The sequence below is a fragment of the Barbus barbus genome, assembly GCF_936440315.1.
Source record: "Barbus barbus genome assembly, chromosome: 24".
NCBI lineage: Eukaryota > Metazoa > Chordata > Actinopteri > Cypriniformes > Cyprinidae > Barbus > Barbus barbus.
The window spans coordinates 11,175,730-11,199,430 of NC_136752.1; the positions used below are offsets into that span (position 1 = coordinate 11,175,730).

General features: G+C 35.5%; 2 protein-coding genes across 4 annotated transcripts in view; one reads left to right on the plus strand and one right to left on the minus strand.

The window, feature by feature from the left end:
- Nucleotides 1-509: 509 nt before the first annotated feature.
- prkaa2 (protein kinase, AMP-activated, alpha 2 catalytic subunit) lies at nt 510-15,741 on the minus strand. The gene is made up of 9 exons (XM_079376034.1): nt 15,554-15,741; nt 11,008-11,149; nt 7,999-8,092; nt 6,709-6,853; nt 6,165-6,252; nt 4,898-5,122; nt 3,486-3,987; nt 3,011-3,137; nt 510-2,486 (listed from the first exon to the last, which is right to left on the minus strand). Exons 1-9 carry the CDS (start codon nt 15,645-15,647, stop codon nt 2,245-2,247), a joined length of 1,659 nt encoding a protein of 552 aa, XP_079232160.1. The 5' UTR covers nt 15,648-15,741; the 3' UTR covers nt 510-2,244.
- Nucleotides 15,742-17,936: 2,195 nt separating this feature from the next.
- plpp3 (phospholipid phosphatase 3) overlaps nt 17,937-23,701 on the plus strand; it is a 39,277-nt gene continuing 33,512 nt past the window's right edge. Inside the window, exon 1 of one of the 3 annotated variants that reach the window (XM_079374946.1) lies at nt 17,937-18,555. In XM_079374946.1, coding sequence (XP_079231072.1) covers nt 18,420-18,555 — 136 coding nt within the window. In that variant the 5' untranslated portion in view covers nt 17,937-18,419. The remainder of the gene's footprint in view (nt 18,556-23,701) is intronic. The other 2 variants (XM_079374945.1, XR_013781841.1) reach the window with 2 other exon arrangements.

Sequence of the window (23,701 nt, forward strand, 5' to 3'; positions counted from 1 at the left end):
GAAACTGTGATATATTTTACTGTTCAGGATTTTTTGATATATAGTAAGTTCAAATAGACATCTTTAGTAAGATTATAATGTCTTATACATTAATAATTATGTCTTTACTGTCACTTTTGATCAATTTAATACATCCTTGATGAATGATGACTGCTAAAAATTCACCTTTGCATCACAGAAATAAATTACATTTTGCAATATATTCCACATAGAAAACATAGGTTAAATTGTAGTAATATTTTACTATTTTGTAATGTATTTTTGATCAAATAAATGCAGCGTTGAAAAGCAGGAGAGACATTCAAAATCCTTAAAAAAATCTTACCTATCCCAAACTATTGACTGGTAGTGTATCAGATATAGAAATTAAATTGATATATAATAGATATAAACAAATAATTTTGAGCTAAATCCTTTAATAATGCATACTGCATATATCACATTTTGATTGCTAAATACATATATTTGAATACATAAACATTGTAATATAATATTTTTTTTTCAATTTTGTCAGATCATTCATAAAATACTTTTTAATATAGTATTAAAATCGAATAAATAAATGTAATAATGCTGAAGGTGTCATTCAGGATGAATGCTTTAATAAGGTCTTTCAAGCTGTCTGTAATCTCAAGCATTAGGAATATTTTAAGGCTGTCTAATTAAAGGCTCAACAAAATGACTGGCACATTATCCGTATCTATTCTTCGCTGTTTGCATTTTAGCCATATCAAGTCACAACATTGAAGCTCTTGGCTGGTCTGCCTGCCTTCATCCAGCATATTTGTCTTTCTATGGCAGCAGCACAGCCCATGTGGTAAGCAAGGCCTCTGAGACAGACACAGCTAGGTCACGGTCAGGCTTTTCCACTGCAGATGGCGTGTATCATCAGAGATTCACTGTGACATTCAGCAACAGCATTTACACTGCTCTTTGATAAACGCTCTCTGGAGGCTGCAAGCCAAACCCAGAACACTCAAGTAATTCACTCCATAAATTACCACTTAAATAATATGACTGAAAAATAAGCAAGAATCTCTAAAATAATTAAATAATAATCTTTGCTCTGTATGTATAAACCTATTTTTGGTATGTCATTGCAATCAATAGCTAAACTATACAACTCAAGTGATTGATATGAGAATATAAATATACTGTATAATACATATTGTAAAATAAAATGTTTATATAAAATCAGATGTTTATAGTTTTTCAATTATTTAAACTTATGATATTGAGGAGAACCTCTGGCTAAAGTGGCCCTAAAAAGGTTTTGGACAGAATGAATGTCATTGCATTAGATTAAAAAAATTAAAAGAAGATCCAAGGTAAGTATAAAATAACAAAACAATGCAGTTAAAAATTGCATATTATGTAAAAAAAAAAAAAAGATCTGATTGTCAAACATCAATGGAATATAATTTATAATTTATAACTTAGTAAGAATTAAAATTAATAATAATATTAATAATATGTAATTATTTTAGTTAAAACCGAAGCAATGTCTTACAGTACATTATTTTGAAATATGTGACCCTGGACAACAAAACCAGTCTTAAGTCGCTGGGGTATATTTGTAGCAATAGCCAACAATACATTGTATGGGTCAAAATGATCCATTTTTCTTTTATGCCAAAGATCATTAAGTTATTATGTAAAGATCATGTTCCATGAAGATATTTTGTAAATGTCTTACCTTACATATATCATAACTTAATTTTTGATCAATAATATGCATTGCTAAAAACTTAATTTGGACAACTTTAAAGATGATTTTCTCAGTATTTACATTTTTTTGCTTCCTCAGATTCCAGATATTCAAATATTTTTATCTCAGCCAAATATTGTCCTAACAAACCACACATCAATGGAAAACAAATTTATTCAGCTTTCAGAAGATGTATAAATCTCAATTTAAAATGACCCTTATGACCCTTTTTGTGGTCCAGGGTCACATATATAAATCTAAATTATGTAATTATATAAAATGAGGCATGATTCAGTGATGATAGAACATTTTTCATTACTTGTTGGCTGATGGCTTTGATATTTTTATTAGTTAACTAATGCAATGACTTTCGTACATTTGTAGGTCAGTCCAAAAACTCTTTAGGGCACCGTAGGTTTGTGCCGCTACAGTGGGACTGACATAAAAGCACCCCAACTCCAAAAATCACAACCCTTAACCCTTCACCTTTTGACTCTAAAGAGGTAAAGACCATCAGATGATGGTGTGCGAGGGTCTCAGCGAGCCAGGGTAGTGATGAGGCTGGCACACATTTCGAAGAAGTCCATGGTGTGGCTGCCCTGGCGCGGAGCCAGCAGAGGTGTGCTCCCGGTCAGAGAGCCCGGCAGAGAGCTGCTCAGCTGGGGCATCTCAACAGCCACGGTCGCAGAGTCGATGCTGAGGCGCGGGCGATGAAGGCCGGCTGTAGAGCCAGAGCGCTGGGGAGTCGACGACCCTGACTTGTGCTCGATCATATCATCTGAAAGTGAGCAAAAGACTTTTTAGATTTTATTAGAGAGATATTGTGAGGACTAACAGGCTGGATTAACCCTACATAGCCCACATGAGCTCAATGCATCTAGGATAGAGGAATAACTAGGATTTTTAAACAGGTGACAAAAGAGACAAAGGAGCAGATCTTCTACTGAAATAGTAAATGCCAACGATTTGTCTCTAGTGCATTTTAATATGAATATATATAATGCAAATATTTTTTAAAAAGTGTAAAATTGTCAAAAATGGAAATATTTTTTCACATTAAAACAGAGAATTTTAAAGTCTATTTTTACAAAATAGGAGTATTATTTCTGTTTCTCTGTGGAAATATACTGTTAAACTTAATCTAATTAGTTAATACATTAATACATTTTATAATATCGTACTACTTTTCTTGTACAGTAAAAGTAGATCTCTGTGCAGGAAAATAAATAACTACCATTTTATTTCAGCAAGGACATCATAATTTTTTGGGGTTCTTGGCATCAAAAAGTGATTGATGCTCACCATCAATGCTCTTGAAGTCGAGCAGGTAGCTACGATTGTCCACCTGGTAGAGCTGCAGACTCATCTTCACAAAATTCCCAGTGACAGGATTCTTCCGGCGCACTCTCAGGTGATAGGGGTTCACCACCTAAATCCCACCACAACCGATACAATAACACATCTACACTCTTAAAAATAAAGGTGCTTCAAGAGGTTATTTACAGCGATGCCATAGAAGAACCATTTTTGGTTCCACAAAGAACCATTCAGTAAAAGGTTATTTGAAGAACCATCTCTTCCTTACCTTTTTATAATCTGAAGAACCTTCTTTCGCCACAAAGAACCTTTTGTGAAACAGAAAGTTTCTTCAGATCTTAAAGGTTCTTTATGGAACCATTCAGACAAAAAGGTTCTTCTATGGCATCGTGAAGCACCTTTATTTTTAAGAGTGTATATTCTCACTAGTCAAACAAGAATACCTATGTGTGCCACTCACTTTCCATTCATACTCCAGCTGTTTCATGGCCCGATAAACCTCAGCCATGATGTCGTAGGGTTTGCTCTGGCTCCGTATGCCCAGGTGCCATTTTGCTTTCTTTACCGCCAGTGGTTTGGGTCGGGTGGTGTTGAGGGCGTCCAGAGGGCACCGTGCCTTCGGGCTGTCGGCCATGAGCGGGGGCATCCTTTCGGGGTGAGGTTTGACCCCTGGTGGCAGAGGCATGCCCTCCTCCATGAAGGAGCCGGTTGGGGGACTGGAGGCCAGGTAGAACTCGCTGGCCTGATTCATGATGCGGCGGTTGTCGATGATGAGGTGGTATGCCACGGCCAGCTGGTCCTGAGGGTCTCCGCTGTAGAGGCTGCTCAGTACTTCGGCTTCAGTGCACTCAAACTTCTCACACACCTCGCGCACGGCCTCCTCGTCCACCACTGTGGCGTCGTACGAGGGGTCCTCAGGGAAGAGGTAGCAAGGAAGGTCCTGCTTAAACCACTCATCCTCTCTGTCATACAGGAGGGAAGAAAATACAAATACTGTAAAATACACTAAAATACTACTGCATTAATAGTGTATTTATTACACTACTAATTGCACAACATTTCTGTTTGGATTTGAAGAATTATTAAGTATTATTTATGTTAGATTTTTGTTTTATTATTTATATAACTTTTAAGTTTTAGTTAAAAAGTTCAAGTTAAACATAAAATACATATTTTTACCAGCCCTAATTCAAGTATTGGTAAAATATTGAATATTCAATAATGAATTGATTAAAAACTCGAAACAACAAATATGTTCATGGATGTCATGACATTTTATTTACATATTTATTTATGTACTAAAACATTTTAATATGTTTTAGTACATATATAAATAAATTATTTATATATAATTTGTATATAAAATTTATTTATGTACTAAAACTTTTTACATATTAAACAAATTATATATATATATATATATATACATACACACATAACATTTTGGCCGCCACTGTATGTGTATGCATACATAAAAATTATTTTGGCCACCTCTGTGTGTGTGTGTGTACATATATATACATACAGCCCACCTTGATATGTATGTTTGGTATGATATGTCTGATATGTACTGAATATTTATGCATCCATCTGTGAAGGATTTAGGCAGTCAAACATTTAAAAAAAAAATTTTCTGATAGCCAATTATATTAGTGGCTGTTTACTTCTGAGTCTACAATCACTGCCACGGCTAATTCAAACAGAGCGTTCTTATGAGGGGGGTTGAAAAACAGGACAGAAAATAGCCGAAATTGTTTTTTTTATGTAATAATCTTGATAACATTATAAGGAGACCTCAGAGAACAGTACACAGTAAAAAGGCAGTTTATGACCCCTTAAAAAATAAGTTCATGAAGTGTTATATCTAATAACCTGATGTCTTTGATAGTAGCTCTCTTCAGTGGGTCCACTTGCAACATGAGCATAAGTAGATTGGCCACTGAGCGGTTGAGGTATTCTGGGATGTAGAAGACCCCTCCACGGATCTTTTTGAAGAGTGTGGGCACGTGCTCATCATCAAACGGCAGAGTCCCACAGAGCAGTGCATAGAGAATGACACCACAGCTCCAGATGTCCACCTCTGGACCAGCATACAGCCTGAAACAAAACATACACGTCACTGAGTGAGTATGTGTGCTACTACATGTCTATCAGTCTGAATGAAGCTAAAGTTTCCAGCAATGTAAAGAACAAGAACACAATCAGTTTTACATAAAAAAATGTATGAAGGCCTGATTTAATATTTATGTGCAGTGTATCCATGCAGTCCATACTACAAAGCACACAGCTAGCTATGGTTTGCTGGACTGCTGGTACGACAAGCCAGACCTTTGACTATCAGAATTAAAAGAATAGTTCACCCAAAAATGAAAATTTCTTACAATTGATTTAACCGCAGACCATCTAGCATTACATCCCTTGCTCACCGATTAATCCTCTGTAGTGAATGGGTGCCATCAGAAGTTCAAACAGCTAATAAAAACATCACAATAATCCACAAGTAATCCACACCACTCCAATCCAGCAATTAACATCTTGTGAAGTGAAAAACTGAGTTTTTGTGAAAAACAAATCCATTATCTTGGTGTTCATCATTTCTGGCCAAAATACCATAATAGCACTTCCTCTGGTGAAAAAGTCCATCCCCTGTTGTTATCTCATATCTGTTTAGAAGTGTTTTGGACTGTTTGTGCTTGTAAACAGTGCTTAATCTATGCATATTTCTCTCCTGATTCAGACGAGAAACCATGCATAGAGGATATGTAGTTCAGCCGGAAGCAATGGTTTAAAGTTAAAAAGTTGATTGATTATTAAAAACGCACAGCTTTTCACTTCATAAGTTATAAATTAATGACTGGAGTCGTGTGAATAGTTTTTTTTATCAGCTGTTTGTACTCTTATTCTGACCGCAATCATTCACTACAGATAATCCATTTTGTGAGCAAGTCATGCAAGTAATTAAAAAAATATGGTCCAAATCTGTATAAATGAAGAAATAATCTCATCTATATTTTGGCTGGCTTGAGGGTGAGTAAATTAGCAGTAAATTTTTATTTTTGGGTGGGCTGTTCCTTTAAGTATAGCACATATCAACACTTTTTGTATGTACATGAGCTGGTTGACTATAATCAGATCTCACCTTCCTGAGATGACCTCTGGTGCAGCGTAGTTTGGTGATCCGCAGCTCGTTCTCAGGAACTCTCCATCTGACATCATGTTTGACAGACCTGACAAGCAACCCCATACGAATATATTTAACACAGACAGTTTGATTGGCAAAAACCACTCATACAAGTAAATAAAATGTATTTCAAGGCGGGCATAAATAGACTGAAACCCAAACAATATTTGACAATCTGGGAATTGTAATTAAAAAAAAAGTATTAAATTAAATGGAGATTTCAAAATTGAAACATTTTCACTAGTGGTCTCGAACATTTGGACCGCACTGTATATGTGGAGTAGCTCAACACATCTAGCTGCAGGGCAGATTAATGTATTTTTCTCTTTGCCTCTTTTCTGTCTGTGCTCTTCTGTGGATAATCAAACACCATGCCTCATACAAACATGAGTGGACGTGCAGCAAAACTGCAGCCGGTTGCTTGGCAACTATCCCTCACAGTCTGCACAACATTAGCTTTCCGTGTGTGTGTGTGTGTGTGTGTGTGTGTGTGTGTGTGTACCAAAGTCAGCGATCTTGGCATTCATGTTGCCATCCAGCAGTACATTTTCAGGCTTGAGGTCTCTGTGCACCACCATGTGTCTGTGGCAGTAATCTACCGCTGAGATGATCTGATGGAAAAGACGTCTCGCCTCTGTGTCCTCCACCTGCACATGAGAGACACAACAGAGAGATTACTATATAAAACATTCTCCTACAAACAACTATTTTGTTCTCTGTGGGTTTAAGCTGTATGTATTGTATTTGACACATGGCAAGTCTCTATAATTTCCTGATACTTTCCTAAAGTAATAGCAAGAATAACTTTTATATTGTTAATAATATTTCAAAATGACAATTTAATAAATTTAAGGAACTTGTGATTTCTTAATATTATTACGTCTAGAAAAATTATGTTGAAAATATGTTGAATGTGATATAGCAGGTTTTGCAGGCGTATTAATTTCAATCATCATTTTTTGGATGCGATTAATTGTTTGACAGCACTAATATATATATATAGAGAGAGAGAGAGACAGAGTGAGAGAGAGAGTATCAGTACAGGTAGTTCCAATCTTAGGTAGGTATTTTCATTAACAAAATATTCTATTTCTACATATGTCTGGATCGTTATCATCTTAGGTCACATTCAGGTAAACTGGATCTCTTTTTATATGGCAGTAATTATTCTGAATTATTCTTATATCCAAGGACATCATGTCATCAAAACATAATTCAAAAAGTTGGTTAAGTATTGATGAATTAATACTCTAAAAATAAAAAGCTTCCGATCAAATTTCACCATAGTCAGCTGTGTGTTTGTGCGTGCAAACTAAACAAGTCCTGCAATATGAACCGTCAGGTTGTACCATTGTAGGCAACCCAGATAACACAAAGACTATGGATGAACTCCCTGACCCTTCCCACGAACACTTCACTGGATCAGCTGCTGTTTGGATAAGCTGGATCCCCATAACCCCAACAGGTTTGGAAGACTCAAAGGTTAATCCATGCTCAAATCCAGACTCGAGCCACAAAAACAAGTAAAAAGTCCCAAGGCTCATAAAGCAGCTTTGGGTTATTAGGTGACCAACACAAAAAAAAATAAGCCATATTTATTAATGGGAAAGTCATGTTTCCATAATTGAATGCTAGTTTGAGAATTAATTGTGATGTTCAGTCATTTTCTAAAGCAAGTATGGCATGCAGCTTTGTACACAATGTGAGAAAGTCACTGGCCTTTCCCATGAATCTAAGAGCCTGTTAGCCTGCAGCTGACTTTACTTGTATAAGCTCGACAGATGATTCTTACCCTTCCATGCTTACAAATATAATCAAAGAGTTCCCCTCCAGACACATATTCCATCACCATGAAGAAGTCTGTGGGAGTGCTGATCACCTGATACCTGCAACACACCAGAGAAAAGACCACAGAAACTCAACAAGAGGCTTTAATGTTGATGCTTTCAACATACAACAATACAAAGCTCAACAATAAGGATTGCCAATGGCCCAAAGGACACTCTTGATCATATGTATGTGTTTTTATACCTTGCACACTGAAAAGACTCCTGTGATATGCAACACAATATTGGTGAAAATTCTTTTGATTTAAATGTTATATTTTATATGTGATCTTGATTTGATAAATTAGATGAAAACTCTATGCCATTGTTTTGCAGCAAAAATGAGTTTATATTTATTTATTTATTTTTACGTTTTAAATTTTATAGCTGTCATGGAGTTAAACATTATAGTCATATACTTTCCAGCTATTATGTAAAAACCTAAGAAATTATTTATTAATTTAATTTAATTTAATTATTTGCTGACATATAACAAATGCGTTGCTAATAATAATAATAATTATATATATATATGTTGCTATATTAAATTTTAAGTTACAATTATTTCAGTAATTAATATAATTATTAATTAATAATAAATTTTTAATTTAATTTAATGCTGACACATAAGTTGCAATATGATGCTTATAATACAATTTAAAATTTTGAAAATCTGTAAAATTATATGCATATATTTAACAGCATTTGTAATAATAATAATAATAATAATAATAAGGCCAGGCTTACTCTATGAAAACATCTCTTATAACTCAAATATATTGGATAACAATACAAGATCATAAGCATGACCATCAGCAGGAGTTTTACGCTGCAGTTCTTAGAAACAGAAATGTTGATAAAGGTCAGAAATGCTGATCATAATTTCTGCAGGGACACCTACTAGCAGTCTGCTTTGTTGTTGTTCCTGTTTATATTCAACAGAAGAGCCCTTGTAATGGGAGACAGCCTTTCAAACAGCAGTAGAGAAGGACAAGGCCTGTATTCCTCAAAGGGGTTTAATATGGAGAATACTCAAAGAGTCCTGATACCTGATGTGATTTTAAATAAACATAATGTAATTTTACAGAATCCAATCACCGAATTAGAATGATAAAAGAAGAGAACAGAACACATTGCAATAAAACAGCAAATACACAGAGACACGCAGCACAGAAGCACAGCAGGGGCTCAATATGGAATGTGTCCAGAATACAATAGCACACCGATTGCATTATGATTAGAAACAGGGGGGATAAGTGAGAGTGGAGAAGAAGTAGAGTGAGAGATTGAGACATGAGTAGATAAAAAGATTATGCTGTCACTATCTCCTTAACTTCTGATAAGAACAATCCTGAAATGAGCCAATGTGCCGAACAAGAAATGTAACGCATAAAATGTAGCTGAAAGACATTCTACACATTTCCTCCAAATGTAAAATTTAAATGCATTTTGTTGTCTTTACACTTTTGTTATGTGACTTTTAGTTTGTAGTTCTGTCTTGTTCCTGTTTCCTCTGCGTTCACCTGTGCCTTATTATCCAACTATATATTTAATAACATTTAATATTTAATAAATATATGTAAAGATATTTTATATAACTATTAAATGTTTGGGAATAATAAGATTTATTAGTGTTTTAAAAATAAATATTTTATGCTAACCAAGACTGTATTTATTTGATCAAAAATAAAGTAAAAACAACAATATTGTGGAAAAAATGCTACAATTTAAAACAACATTTTCTTATATCTAATATCATTTGAAATATGCCCATCACTACTTTAAAGATGTTATACATTTATACAAGGCTGTGTGCTGAGATGCACTAATATTAGTAACACGACTGGATGTAGAACATATATTTTACTTTTTATATAGCCATTTTCCACCCTCTCTCTCTGAGAGTGACATTTTCACAACCCATAGTTTGATGTCCAGTGTGATTACACACCGCCTGTTTGGAATTCATCATTTGTTTATATACATATTTTTGAAAGTCTTATGCTCACCAAGACTGCATTTACTTGATAAAATACAGTAATATTGTACCATTTAAAATGACTGTTTTCTATTTTAATTAGTGGTGACAAACAATTAATCGCATCCAAAATAAGTTTTTGTTTACATACTATATGTGTGTGTACTGTGTATATTTATTATGTATATATATATATATATATATATATATATATATATAAATACACACACATACATGTATATATTTATTATTATTATTATATGAATATAAATATATACATGTAAATACATGTAACTATTTTCAAAATATATGTTGTATGTGTGTGTATTTATATATTCATAATAAACGACACATATATTAGCCTAAACAAAAACGTTTATTGTGGATGCGATTAATTGCCTGTGATGGCAAAGCTGAATTTTCAGCATCATTACTCCAGTCTTCAGTGTCTTATGATCCTTCGGAAATCATTGTAATATCCTGATTTCATAATTTCAGAACAAGCCAGTTTTGCAGCTCAGTTTCAGTAAATGCTTGTTTTGAACTGTGCAGCTAGAACATAATTGCAGCTTTCAGCACACACCAGACTGGACCAGCATGGAAATGTAAGCAGGTCTTTTCAGTAGGACTCATTAAAATCAATTACTCGCACATGTCTAACCACAGAGGGACAAGAAATCTGTTCTGACATCTTCATTCAAATCGCTTTTAAAGTATTTGCCCACAAAAAAAACAGAATTACTCATCAAATCTTTGTCATTAGTGAAGTTGACGCAGATAAATTGACACACATCAAGTACATAATGTTAGTGTGTGTAATGATCCTTGTAATACTCCTTAAGTTGTAAGTGCACCGTATTAAAGTCTCCTGAAATTGCAGTGAAAAAACATAAAGCTTCTTAAAATCTTTAAGAAGCTTAAGTCGTCAGTTACCCTAGTGTAAAAATGATTTTTCTTGTTTCTATTGATTGTTTTTTTTTAAGTGTGATTGACTCACAGCTTGATGATATGTGGATGTCTGAAGAGCTTAAGGTTCTGAATCTCTCTTTTGATTTTCCCCACGACATCAAGACTGCGGATCTTCTGCCTGTTGAGGATCTTCACGGCAACTTTATGTCCTGTTAACTGGTGCTCTCCAACTGTTGGCCAAACATACACACATCAGTGAAGACTCAGCTGAAATACCATCACCAGCAGTTTGGTGTTGTAAACACAGCTGATGAAAGATAAGTTTTATTCCAAAGAAAGCAAGCATCAGCGCTGTGGGCCAGCGACCTCCAACACAAACCTTCTAAGACAACAAAGAAAGAGAGGAGACTTTCATTTCAGGTCTGAGCCCTCCATTCAAACAAACAAAACCTGATCTACTCTGAGTTTGGACTTTCGTATACTAGCCTTAAGGCAATTGCTTATATAGTATTAGATACTGCTCAGCAACATTATAAAAGCAAATACCCAAATTTGTTTGATTTGATATATTATCAGTCCTGCACATTATTGTAACAAGCAAGATATTTCTACAAAATGGCAAAGGTGGGCATCCACACACACATACACACACTCATTCACATATTTGCGAAGACCTCCCATAAACTGATATTGTTCTTTAATTATAATAATTACTCTCTGACCTACTCCTTTTTTTTCATAAGCTCACAAAACTGCATTTGTTTGTTAAAAATAATTGCTGGTTAAATAAATAAATGTAATATATTTCATGTTTAATATATTTTATATAACTTAAAAGTTTGAGATTGGTAAGATTTTTTGATGTTTTTAAAATAAGTCTTTCATGCTTACCAGTTTATTTAATAAAAAAAATACAGTAAAAATAGTATTATTGTGGGATAAAATGCTACAATTTAATGCTACTGTTTTTATATCTAATATAATTTAAAATATCTATTAAATTTTAAAAATGCAATTTATTAAAGCTGAATTTCCGTACATATAATATCAGTGCTCAAGAAACATTTTTAATTATTATCAATGTTAAAATGTTGTGATGCTTAACATCTTTGTGGAAGCATATGCATTTTTTTGTCAATTTATGAGTAATTTCCGATACTACATTCACTGCCTGAACTACATGACTGAAATAATGAATGAGAAGTCAGTTGATAAGACTTGCACCCACAGTCTACATGTCTACTCACAGTTGAAGGGTCTCTTGCAAACAAATCTGCTTCCCCTGTGGATATTTAAGTACACTGACACCCTAGGCTTGCAGTATGGAGGGAGTTTAAGTTGCTATTTTCATATAACACACCTCACTGCAGGGCCCTCAGTCTTTAAAGACAAGGAAGAAATCGTTTTTAAACTGGTAATAAACAGTTTTCAGTATTATGGTGGATTATTTGTTAGCTTGTGTGCGTTTCACATGAGTGCACTTAAACCCCAATCATGGGATCTCATGATGTGAAGCCTAGTAAGGCTGTTAGATTTCCCACCATGATACAATTCTTTAGCCTTAGTCTCCTCAAGGACACTTGGTGACTGATGAATAATGCAAACTCTTCAATCTGCTTTTGCAAATGTTAGACTTTGGATTTGTCTCAAAATTCAAAAAGTGTGCTGTCTACCTAGACAGCAATACTAGACTTTGTATCTTCATTATCTGAATGCAAAGAGCATCTTTATCCATTGATGGCCAAACAAAAACATCTGTGTATTTGAAAGAAAATAGCTGACCTCTCAACTCAGCACAGTTGCTAGAAAAGGTTCTCTTGCTGTTTATTATACCTGTTCAAAAATACCTTGCATATGTATAGTTTACTTCTTAATCAAAATAGCCAAGTACCCTCAATATATAGCACAAATATTGCATATAGTGATAGTGTAAACACTTAAGCATATACTAGCCTAGGAATGTTAATCAGTTAGCGGTATGCTAACCTAGCTTAATCAGCTAGAAGCAGTGTGTCCAATCCTGCTCCTGAATGGCAGCTATCCTGCAGAGTTTAGCTTCAGTCCTAATTAAACACACTTGAACCAGCTAATCAAGGACTTCAGGATTACCAGAAACGTCCAGACAAGTGTGCTGGAGCTAAACTGAGCAGGACATTAGCCCTCCAGGAGCAGGATTGGACACCCCTAGAGGTAACACTAATAGGTTCGCTTGTAAGCTAACTGAAAAACTGAACAGGGAATGCAAATTTGAATATTTATAGCTGAATATAAAATGTTACAGGATTTCTAATAAAGCACTGAATGTGCCAACTGAGAGTTCTTTGGGCCACATATCTAAACGTATTTTTAAAATGTAAAAAGCACAGAATGGACACTTTCTGTTTCACGTTTCCCCTGATAGTAACTTTTTTTTTAATGAATGTACATTTTAACACTATATTTTGTGTTTTACTACTTTGGCATTTGGGAGTGACATAATTTTTTATTCTATTGCAATTGGAGTAAATGACAGAACAAAAAAGATATTTTATAGTTTCCATTTATCACTATAGAAAATTACTCAAGACTTCTGCTTCTGAGAATCACTAAAAATGTAAAAAGGGTCCATATCTGGTGAAAATCTACATTACCCATGATGATTCTGCAGAGAATTTTCCACCTATCAGAGAAGAGAAACAAGGAAACTGCGCCAAAACAAACTTTAGTGCCCACCCACTCCCATGATGCACTTCAAATGACAAAGTGTTTCCCTACGCTCTCAGAATTTTTGGTAAAATTTTGCAATATTTTTGCAACCAAAAAAAAATATATAATAAAAAATTATATAAAATAAAAATAATAATAAAAAATATATGTAATTATATAAAAAAATTGAAAAAGAAGACAAATGAAGAATTCGAAAAAAATAAAATGTTGTACATTTTAAAGTTAAATTATTCTATCTAACGCACTTTGAGAGTTCAAAATTAAGAGCTCCAACCTATGATCTTAAGAAAACTTCAGAAAAGAAGTGAACTGACTTGTACCTGAACTTTAAATGGGACTCAACCCTCTTTTTATTTGTGATATACTGTCTACCCTGGTGCTTTAGGAAGCCAAAAAATTATAATATACCAGTAATAATAATAATAACAACAACAATGACAGTAATAGCTATATATTGTAAAGCAATTGCACTATAAAATTTTCAATATTTCATAGGTATATTATTTTTGCTATTGTTTTATTTAGACCTATCATTTCATATGTCGTGTGACCACGATAATATTGAGACATCGTGATATTACGATATTGATAATATCATAACATCCCTAATATATATATATATTATATGCAACTGTTTTCTCAGTGCAATTGACTTAACTTTTCTTATATATATATATATATATATATATATATATATATATATATATATACACATATATGTATATGCCTGTAGTAAAAATTTATATAAACTTAATATAAAAATGTTTTTTATTGCCATTCTTCCTCATTCTATTCTATAATCTATTAAGTATGCATTTTTCCTTGTGTATTTTTTCTTATTTTTAAATATTGCTTTAACTTCAATTGCAAATTTAAATGTTTTGATTCAACTTGTGGCTGCTACTTTTGGTTTATGGCTTTTAACTCTTAAACAGACTTTTCCCCCAATGGGAAGAGCACTTCTGTAACCAAGGCCACTAAAAAAGATGATGGGCTCTGTTGTGCTCTATAGATTTGCATTGGGGCAAGAAGGGAATATGATTCTGCAGGGGGCCTGAAGCTTGTCAGACACCTGGGTTCCTGTAGCAGCTGAGCAAGGGCCATTGAGATACTTGAATACGAGTCATATTGACTAAAAATGCTGCACGGGCAAACGTGCTGTAGGCATCTTAGTAGGTTTGAAAACACTGCATTTGTTTTTCTTGAGGTGAAATAACGCACAGTGCGTCAGTAGTTTTATGTGCACAGATTATAAGACGTTATTAATGCGAACATGTATTTTAATGCGACGCATAACGTTTTATAAAACAAAGTTTTACTTTAATAATGCCCAGGACCGGGTGTTACTCGTGCGAAAGGTCATTCCCACACGCGCTTAGAATAGAAAATGACTGCAAGGTCAAAGCGGCACTGCAGGTAAAATATACTAACTACAACATGTATCCCGGTGCTGCTTTTACAGTAATCAGAACAATATACGTTTGAGACAAACGTTTTAAAGATTAAACAATTTGGGTGCTGGAAATTATGCAAATAACATGTCAAAGAGCGCAGCTCAATGACTGGTCGCACTTCAGGGAGGATGACAACGCATTAAAATTCGTAAAATTCCAAATATTAAGAAGGCGTAATTACGTGAGCCCTAAATATTACCAAAATACGAGATAGTTTCCCAAATGTTGTTATACTAAACAAGATTGAAGTGTAGCGTCTACTGTGGTGCTGAAAGAATTTCCAGCTCTGCGTCGTATTCACTAACAGCATACGCACTCTTTGCGCCTGGAGGACGATAGCGGAGGTGCTTTCTACGCAATATATGCTACGTAAATTGCGCACAACGTCCGCCGGCAAGTTCAGCACTAAAACATACGTTCGTGCTTCCATTCCACACAACATTCAAACACGTATAGTAAATGAATTGACTTAACTCTTCACTTTTCCAAATGTCCCGACTCCCAGGGTGTCTCCGAGGATGTAGTGCCCTATCTTTACCCTGCCTTCGTGTTTCTGCTTTTCAGCCATTTTACTATGTGAGATCCTCTGGCTGCCTTACAGGAGGAGGGATTGAGCACATGAGGTAGAGAGAGCTTCTCTAAACCCCTCTAAGTGCTGATCTGAATTCAGCTTCAGGGGGACTGTAAACTGTACACAAACAGACAGCTCTCGGATCAGCTGATCCCCCTCACTGCTTATTAGCACGAGACCTCGCATAGCCATAACACGTCACAAATTTACCTACAATTAAATAGAACAACATTTCCAAATTACCAGTGTTTGTTTAGCATACTGTTACTGTTAATTAAGATACTATTATAGTTGTAATTAAAATGTTGAATTGTTTTTATTTTTAGATTTTCATTTTAGTAGCCTAATTTAGTTTTTGTCATGTTTGTTAATTTAATGTATTTATTATATTTAAAGTTAAATTAAATTGAGAAATGTTGCTTTGGCAGCTAGCAGTATGACATAAGTTCAATATTTTTATATTACTTAGCCTATGTTATTTTATTGTTATTATTTTATTTTAAATTCATTCCTTTGTTTTATTTCAGTTAATGCCAAGTAACTAAAACCCTTAAAAAAAAAAAAAAACTTTGATAACCCTAACTATGATAACCATTTTACAATAACACGTAGGCCTATAGGAAACTACAACATACCAATTCATTTGATTTTTATTTTATAAACATTGACAATGCATTTACTGGACATTTATGGCCTTTTATAACATAACAACACATTACTTCATAGAGTAAAATAATATAATAAAGCTAGAAAAATATAAACAGACATATGTCTTTAAAAAACCTGACTACTGTGATGACAGCAGGAAGCGGTAAGATTTCACAGCTGTGTGCTTTTTAATCAGCATATACATTTCATAGTAAAACATTTACGAAAACATTCATAACATCAGACAAAATCAAGGTCAGTCTTCATTTTGAGTTCATGTAAGTATAATACCAATATTAATTTTAATAGTGTTTTATTAGTTAATAGCTATTAGTAAGCAAACGTGTTAAATCTAAATAAATTGAACAGATTAATCTGAAATTATTCTTATAAATTATATAAGAATCTTGTATAAGCTTAATCTTTTTGTCCCAGTAAACCAGTGCCCTCCAACATATCTTTTAAGTCATATATTGCACTTCATATATATATATATATATATATATATATATATATATACGGCACTTAGAGGCTTTTGCATCTGCTCTATATATTACACAACACTGCACATTTTGCGTGTCTCCTTAGCCTGACACACTTATTTCAGGTCTTGGAGTCTCTACTAATGAGCTGATGACCTGAATCAGTTGTGCGATTAAGGAGACAAGCAAAATGTGCAGGATTGGTCTAGTTTACTTCAAGTGCATTACATGCTTTTCACCTCTAGATGGAAGTGCTTCATCTGTGCTGAGGTGAAGGCATGTAACACTTGCCTCTAATTTATCGGCATCCATATCCAAGCCAAGATTTGTTTTATTTGAATTAAAAAAAAATGTGTGTGTACATGTATTGGATTATACATGTTTATCAGAAATTACATATGTGGCTAGTCTATATTAGAATATATAAGAAAAAAGGCAAGTGTTTAAGCCACTTTTTGCTGCAGTAGCATGAGAATTGCAAGAGGCAGTCTATTTATTATTTATTTATTTTAGGTTTCCTGCAGGTTAGTCAACTGATTGTTGAGCACCACAATTATCTTATATATAGTGCCTAGATCCTCTAGGCCTATTGGATTGAGGTCAGATCTTTGACACAGCCATTGCGGGCCATTTTCCTCATTGTTCTGTTGCTAGTCAGATGTTAATTTAATCTTTATGGTGGGATCATTGTCCTGCAAAAAAGATGAACTTCTACCATGCTTCCATTTTTAATGACTACTTCTTTTGCAGCCTTTCCATGTTCTTTAGATTTTCATATCCTTTAAATTTAATGTGTTTTCAGTCGCTAACTAACTAAATAATAACAGACAAATGGTTATAAACTAACTGTAGTAATGTTAAATGGACAATCTGAAAATTGCACATTTATACAGAGTTTCAAGACATTATTATTATTATGATTATTATTAATAAGAAATATTTTTAAAACTGTATTTTAACATTTTTAAGGAAATGCATTGTGATTTTTTATCATTAGGCCTACTTATAATATTTATGAACAAAACATGGAATATCAAGGGATGGGGGGGGGGTCAAAACCATCCTTTCTGGTCCATTTAACCCTCTTTACGTATCTTCCAAGTAGGTAAATGAGCGAAGCGTCTGTCACGTGTGTTTCCAGCAGCGGCCGCTGGAGGCAGTGCAGCTCGCTGTGTGTGCGCGCGCGTGTCTGGACTCTGGAGGGCTGAGGACTTCTTCATTCAGCTCGGCTCTGGACTGGAGAAGGGGGCTGAACCGCTTACTGAAGGGAAGGAGGTGGAGACCAGAGGAGGATTCTTAAACAGGAGCTGATCTCCTAGTTTTAAAACCCCGCTCTCTGTTCAAACCATCAAGTAGCGTAGAACTAGATCACAACTCACTAACCGACCCAACACGACTCTTCATTCAGAGAGACGCTGCTCCGTAACACTGCGGCTTCACTAGACGAAGTTGAATGGGCTTGATTGCACGGACAACTCGTTGTTTTCATTAAATTTTCAGGACGTCTTCCCACTTTAGCCGGGACTTTAACTCCCTCAAACTTTATACGACACGTCCTTGCTGACAAGACCACTGAAACGAGCCGTTGCAGTCAATCTCTGGGATTTTAGGAGAAAGACATCTGGAGGAACTCTCTCAAATGCAAAACTATATGTACGAGAAGGCGATGGCACCCGAAACAAGAAACGGAGGAACATCCACGTTAAATAACAACGGCGTAGACAACAGCAAGAGGAAACTTTTAATAGCACTAGACATCTTCTGCCTTGTTCTGGGTGAGTGTCCAACACACACACAAAAATTGTAACAATGAAAACAAAAATACATGCATTATTTCTAAAAATCAATGCATCATATGTAGGTTTAGAAATATGAGTTTGCAATTCAACACTCTCTAATGCCAAAGTGACTTAATTTTTATAGCATTGTTTATATAGTTTTTTTATGTTATGTATTACTTTAAAATTATATCAATACACGTACTAGTAAAAACATTAAAAACTAATCACTTTTATTGTAATTGTTATATATTATTTGTTTATTGCTGTTTATATATTAATATGCATTAGTCAGTTTTTGCACAACAATACAAAATGCTGGGAAGAGGAAAATGTCAAGTTGCAAAGAAAAAAGTAAACAATGCAAAAATAAAAAATAGTGCAACTTGTTTTGCACAACATAATGAATCAGTGGAATAAATGTTCGCAATTAAAGTTAAACTGTTTTAACTGTTAATCCATCAAAAAGTGTGAAAGCTGAAGTAAGTAAACTATGGTTCATTGAGATAATGCAAAAAAAAAAAGTCATAATTTGCATTATCTTGGTGAACAGAAGAAAAACCGTTAAGCGCTCTTATCGCAGCCAGTAGGATGGGCAAAGTTGGCACGGTTATTCATGTAAACCACTTGTTTTTTCTTCATCAAATGTGTTAGAAACATAATTTGGATTGTTTAATGAAAGCTTTCTCAGTCATAAAATGAAGGAGGCCGTTATTGTGGCCCCTTTGCGCCCTATTGACATCTTTTTAAGTGGCATATGAACATGCTTATTATGGTAAACTGATCACTTACATGTAACAGAATCATCTGTAGTCAGAACAAGTTCTGTAAACATGACTTTGTTCACAGTTTTTTATAGTTTTTTAGGCAGACCATCACGACCATATGTAATTGATTTGTCTGACCTGTAGAGTTTGTTATGAGAAATTATTTAGATTTGAAGTTCAGTACAGTCAATTGTCCGTGACATAGTTGTCTACAGAGGATAAACAGTGATATCTGTAAATTGCTCTCAGGCGCGTGTATTTTCTTTCTTTTTTTCTTTAAAAGGAATGCACGTGAGTTTTTGATGCACCGTCTTTCAACAGCTTTCATCAGCTCAGCGTGACATTGATGAAAGCCTTGCTTATTAGTTAAAGAAGTGCACTTGTTAACCTAAAGGTTGTAGGTTCAGACCAACAATGGACGAACACAATTGTGCCCTTAAGCAAGACATGATAACTCCAGAAGGATTGTAACAGAAATACATCTACAGCAAGTCAGTATTTAGTCGCTAGGTGAATCTAATTTGTATCGTTTGGTCCAGATGCCTGGAAACCATCACAGCATCGGGTTCTCATCTTTCCTCAAAGCTTGTCAGTTCGAACCCTCCTCCTTCAGAATGAAAGGATTAACAAACTTCAACCCTCATCTTCACACAATCTTCTAGAAGAGACCCTCCAACCCCCCGCCAGCTGGCATATGCCTCATTTAACTCCAGCCACGGCATCATATCAACTTTCTCCTCGCTTTTAAGGGCAGAATGAGTCCCGCTGCTTTTGTTTGCAGGAATGCGGAGTAGAATGGCTTAAACATGTTGCTTTAGAGAAACAGGGCAAGGCTTTTGTAAGCAATTAGACTCCGTGGTTTTAGAACGCCTGTGAACCTTCTGCAGCATCCAAAACTGTTGTCACGCTTTCAAAAGAGATGACACGTTAGAGCAGGTGGAGGCGGGAGAGGAGGAATATCGCTGAACTAAGGGTGTTTGATAGCTTCGTTTTGAACGGTGGTCCTAAATTAGAAGTTTATAGCGAGTTTGGTAACTAATAACTTCCTTTTGCTGCCGTATCGTAAATGGAAACGAACACCCAGCTCTTCCTGTGTGTGTTTTATGGTCTCTTTCAAATGCAACCAAAATAAGACATGTTGTCATATGTGGTTTATATAGACGCACAATGTCCATATGTAACACATTCACACTACACTCTTAAAAATAAAGCTACTTTACTGGCATCAATAGTTCTGTGAAGAACCTTTAACACCCATGGAGCCTTTCTATTGCACACTGGTTCTTTATGATGGAAAAAAGTTCTTCAGATTATTGAAAAGGGTTTTTTGAAGTACTCTTACCAGAACCAAATTTGGTATGAAAAATGGAACCATGAAATAGAACTACTTTTTTTTTGGCATTGATGGTTCCACGAGGAACCTTTAAAATCCATGGAGCCTTTCCACTTGACAAAAGTTCTTTAGAATATTTTCTTCACACTTCTTTTAAGAATCTTTTAAGAACTGTTCACTGAAAGGTTCTTTCAGAAACCTTAAGTGTAAAAACCATCTTTTGCTAGCTTTATTTTTAAAAGTGTTTAGGATAGTGGGCTTGGCCTGTTTTTGGTAGTCTTGGGGGGGTGAAAGAGAGGGGACTCATTTGCAGGGGATTTGAAAAGGATGGCTGAAGAATGTCTCTCAATGAATAGGCTTTGTTAGCGCTGAAGCTGCGGCCCATCCAGTGATCAGACACTTGAAGTTCCATCTGTTGTGGAGATCTGTAGATTAGTGCGTTATCACGGTCTTTCCCTGTCCTTGGATTTCTCTCTCGCACTCTCACCGTCTTCCACATCAGATACGTAGCTGATAACCTCTTCTGCTCTCGCTTGACTGTTTTATTACAGTTAAATCCTCTTCAGCCGTTAATGTTTACACATGCAGTACATCCACACTGAGATGGGTGATGCTTTTGTTCCTGCTCATTAGTAGTTTATCACTGTGGGCATTGTATCCGTAGTGTGTCTGATGCATTATGAATGTTAATGAAGACTGAGAAGGCAGCCAGACGGATTGTAGTATGTTTAGCGTTACCTCCTGTTGAGATGAAGCAGAGAGACTGCAGCTCAGCTCATTAGCATACAGAAGTTATAGTAACGTAAAGGAGGCGTATCTCTGATTGTCACTCCCCCTGAGGGTGTCTGGGGTGGTGTGTCGCACACATTCCTGCCCATGCCACTGATAGCTGAAATAGTTTACATACAGACACAAACAGCCACGCAGACTCTTTCTCTCTGACTTTACGGTTCCAGATGTCAGTGGTTTGATTGTATAAATGGTTGTGATTGAAGGCAATTTTCTCTTGAGTGAATCATATGAAGAACAACAACAAAAAATATCTATCTATCTATCTATCTATCTATCTATCTATCTATCTATCTATCTATCTATCTATCTATCTATCTATCTATCTATCTATCTATCTATCTATCTATCTATCTATCTATCTATCTATCTATCTATCTATCTATATACACACACACACTCACATACATATACATTATATGTGAGTGTGTGTGTATATACTTTTGACAGTCTTAGTGAGATTCATCCTGATATGCAGCACATAACATTGATGCTTTCTGCTTGATTAGCGATTGGTGGAAATGCTTGTTCGTGCACTGTTTGTTCATACTGTAATAGTGCACGAACATCAGTTTGCTGGTCTGAAAGGTTTAGCCAAGCTGCCTCCTGGTACCTCTCGTGGGAGGCATTTATTCTGAAAGTGTTTTCTTGTTTACTTGTTGGAATGGAAATGAGAAGTCAACTTAAATACTGCAAGATATCACCACCGTCAACACTGTGTGAACGACTTTGGCCCTCAGTCGTTCACAATTAGTCATGTAACCTTGTGAGGAGATCAAAGTGAAGGAAAAGGTTTGGGTCTCACGATTTCTGGTTGTTTTTTAGCTGCTTTTAACTTTTCCTTTATCCGTGGCGTTCCAGGAGGGCGATGCTAGAGTTATGGAGTGCCAGAGATCCCTTTGGGAGTCTTTCTCATTTAGGTCTGACTACATTAACCTCCACCTCTGAAGCTGAGAAGGTCTGGTCCACCTCTATAAATATTTTTCAGAATTTCTCGAATTCTTCATTGCAGACCGAGGGCGGCTTTCACTCTTGAAGTGACATCTGGTATAATTTTTGGTCAGTGTGTATGCAGGGGCAAACACAGGAAAGGGAGGGAAGAGGAAAAGGTAGTCTCTAGACCGCTCTCCTGTTTTCCCTCCCTCGATCCGACTCTTTGCCCTAGGTGTGGCCAGCTGTGCTGTGAAATGTAATCCCCCCCCCCAGTTTTTTTTTCTGCATCGTTTCCCTGAGCCCCAAACCCTCCCTCTTTCTCTCATTTACAGGATGTAATTGCAGGAGACCATCTAAAGCTGCCACATGGTGTTCAGGAAAGACTTTGACCGGCCATAGCGGTCAGTCAGATGGACGGATGAAGTCCTCCTGTATTAATGGTCCATTAACTTTTGCTGTTGCAACATTTCCACATCCTGTTTATATAGTTTACATGTGTTTTGCAAAAAGTTTGCGCTGCTTTTCAGCAACTCTTTTTACACTAGGAACGGTTACTCAACTGTACATTTCATTTGTGATTTCTTTCAGAAATTAATGCTTTTATATTCAGCAAAGATGCATTCTAAAGATGCATTCTAAAATATATATATATATTTCTTTTTAAGATTTTAAATGTTTATATGAATGTAAAAATGTAAGATGATATAAAGTGTTACTGAGAAAATAGCTTTTTTATTATATTGGTGGTCCCTGGTTTGAGCTGGGCATGAACTCTAGTTGTCTGAAAGAGCACCATGGCTTAACAGAGCTTGTGCATTAACTACCAGGCCTCTGTTACAATTGTATCCTCAAGAATTAAACTGCAAGATTAGAATTAGATAGAAAGTCGACATTTAGTGAGACTTATTGCAGGCAACCTTCCAGCAGATCAGTCCTCTGTAGCATTTTCCAGCCACTTTATATTGAGGAATGACAAAAGAAATGGCCTTTTCAGCCTATTACGTAATGACGTGGCCTATTAGATGATACAAATAATCTACTTTGCCATTAACCAAAAATCAAGCTAGGTTCCGTGAAACGTAAAGCAGGATTTCAGAAGTCATTCCTCTGAATCAGAAGCTGCCACAGATCTTTGGAAAGCGATGTTAGGAGTCTCTTGGCTCCGGAGGGAGCAGTATTTTGTAATAGTCAGCATTAAGGCTGGAAGGTTACAGTGTGATGTAGGAATGGTTTCCATATGAGTGCACTTGGAGTACAGTTGAGTCATCTGGGCCTCAGATGGAGTCACAGATTGCCTCGCCTTCACCGCTGGTAATGACGC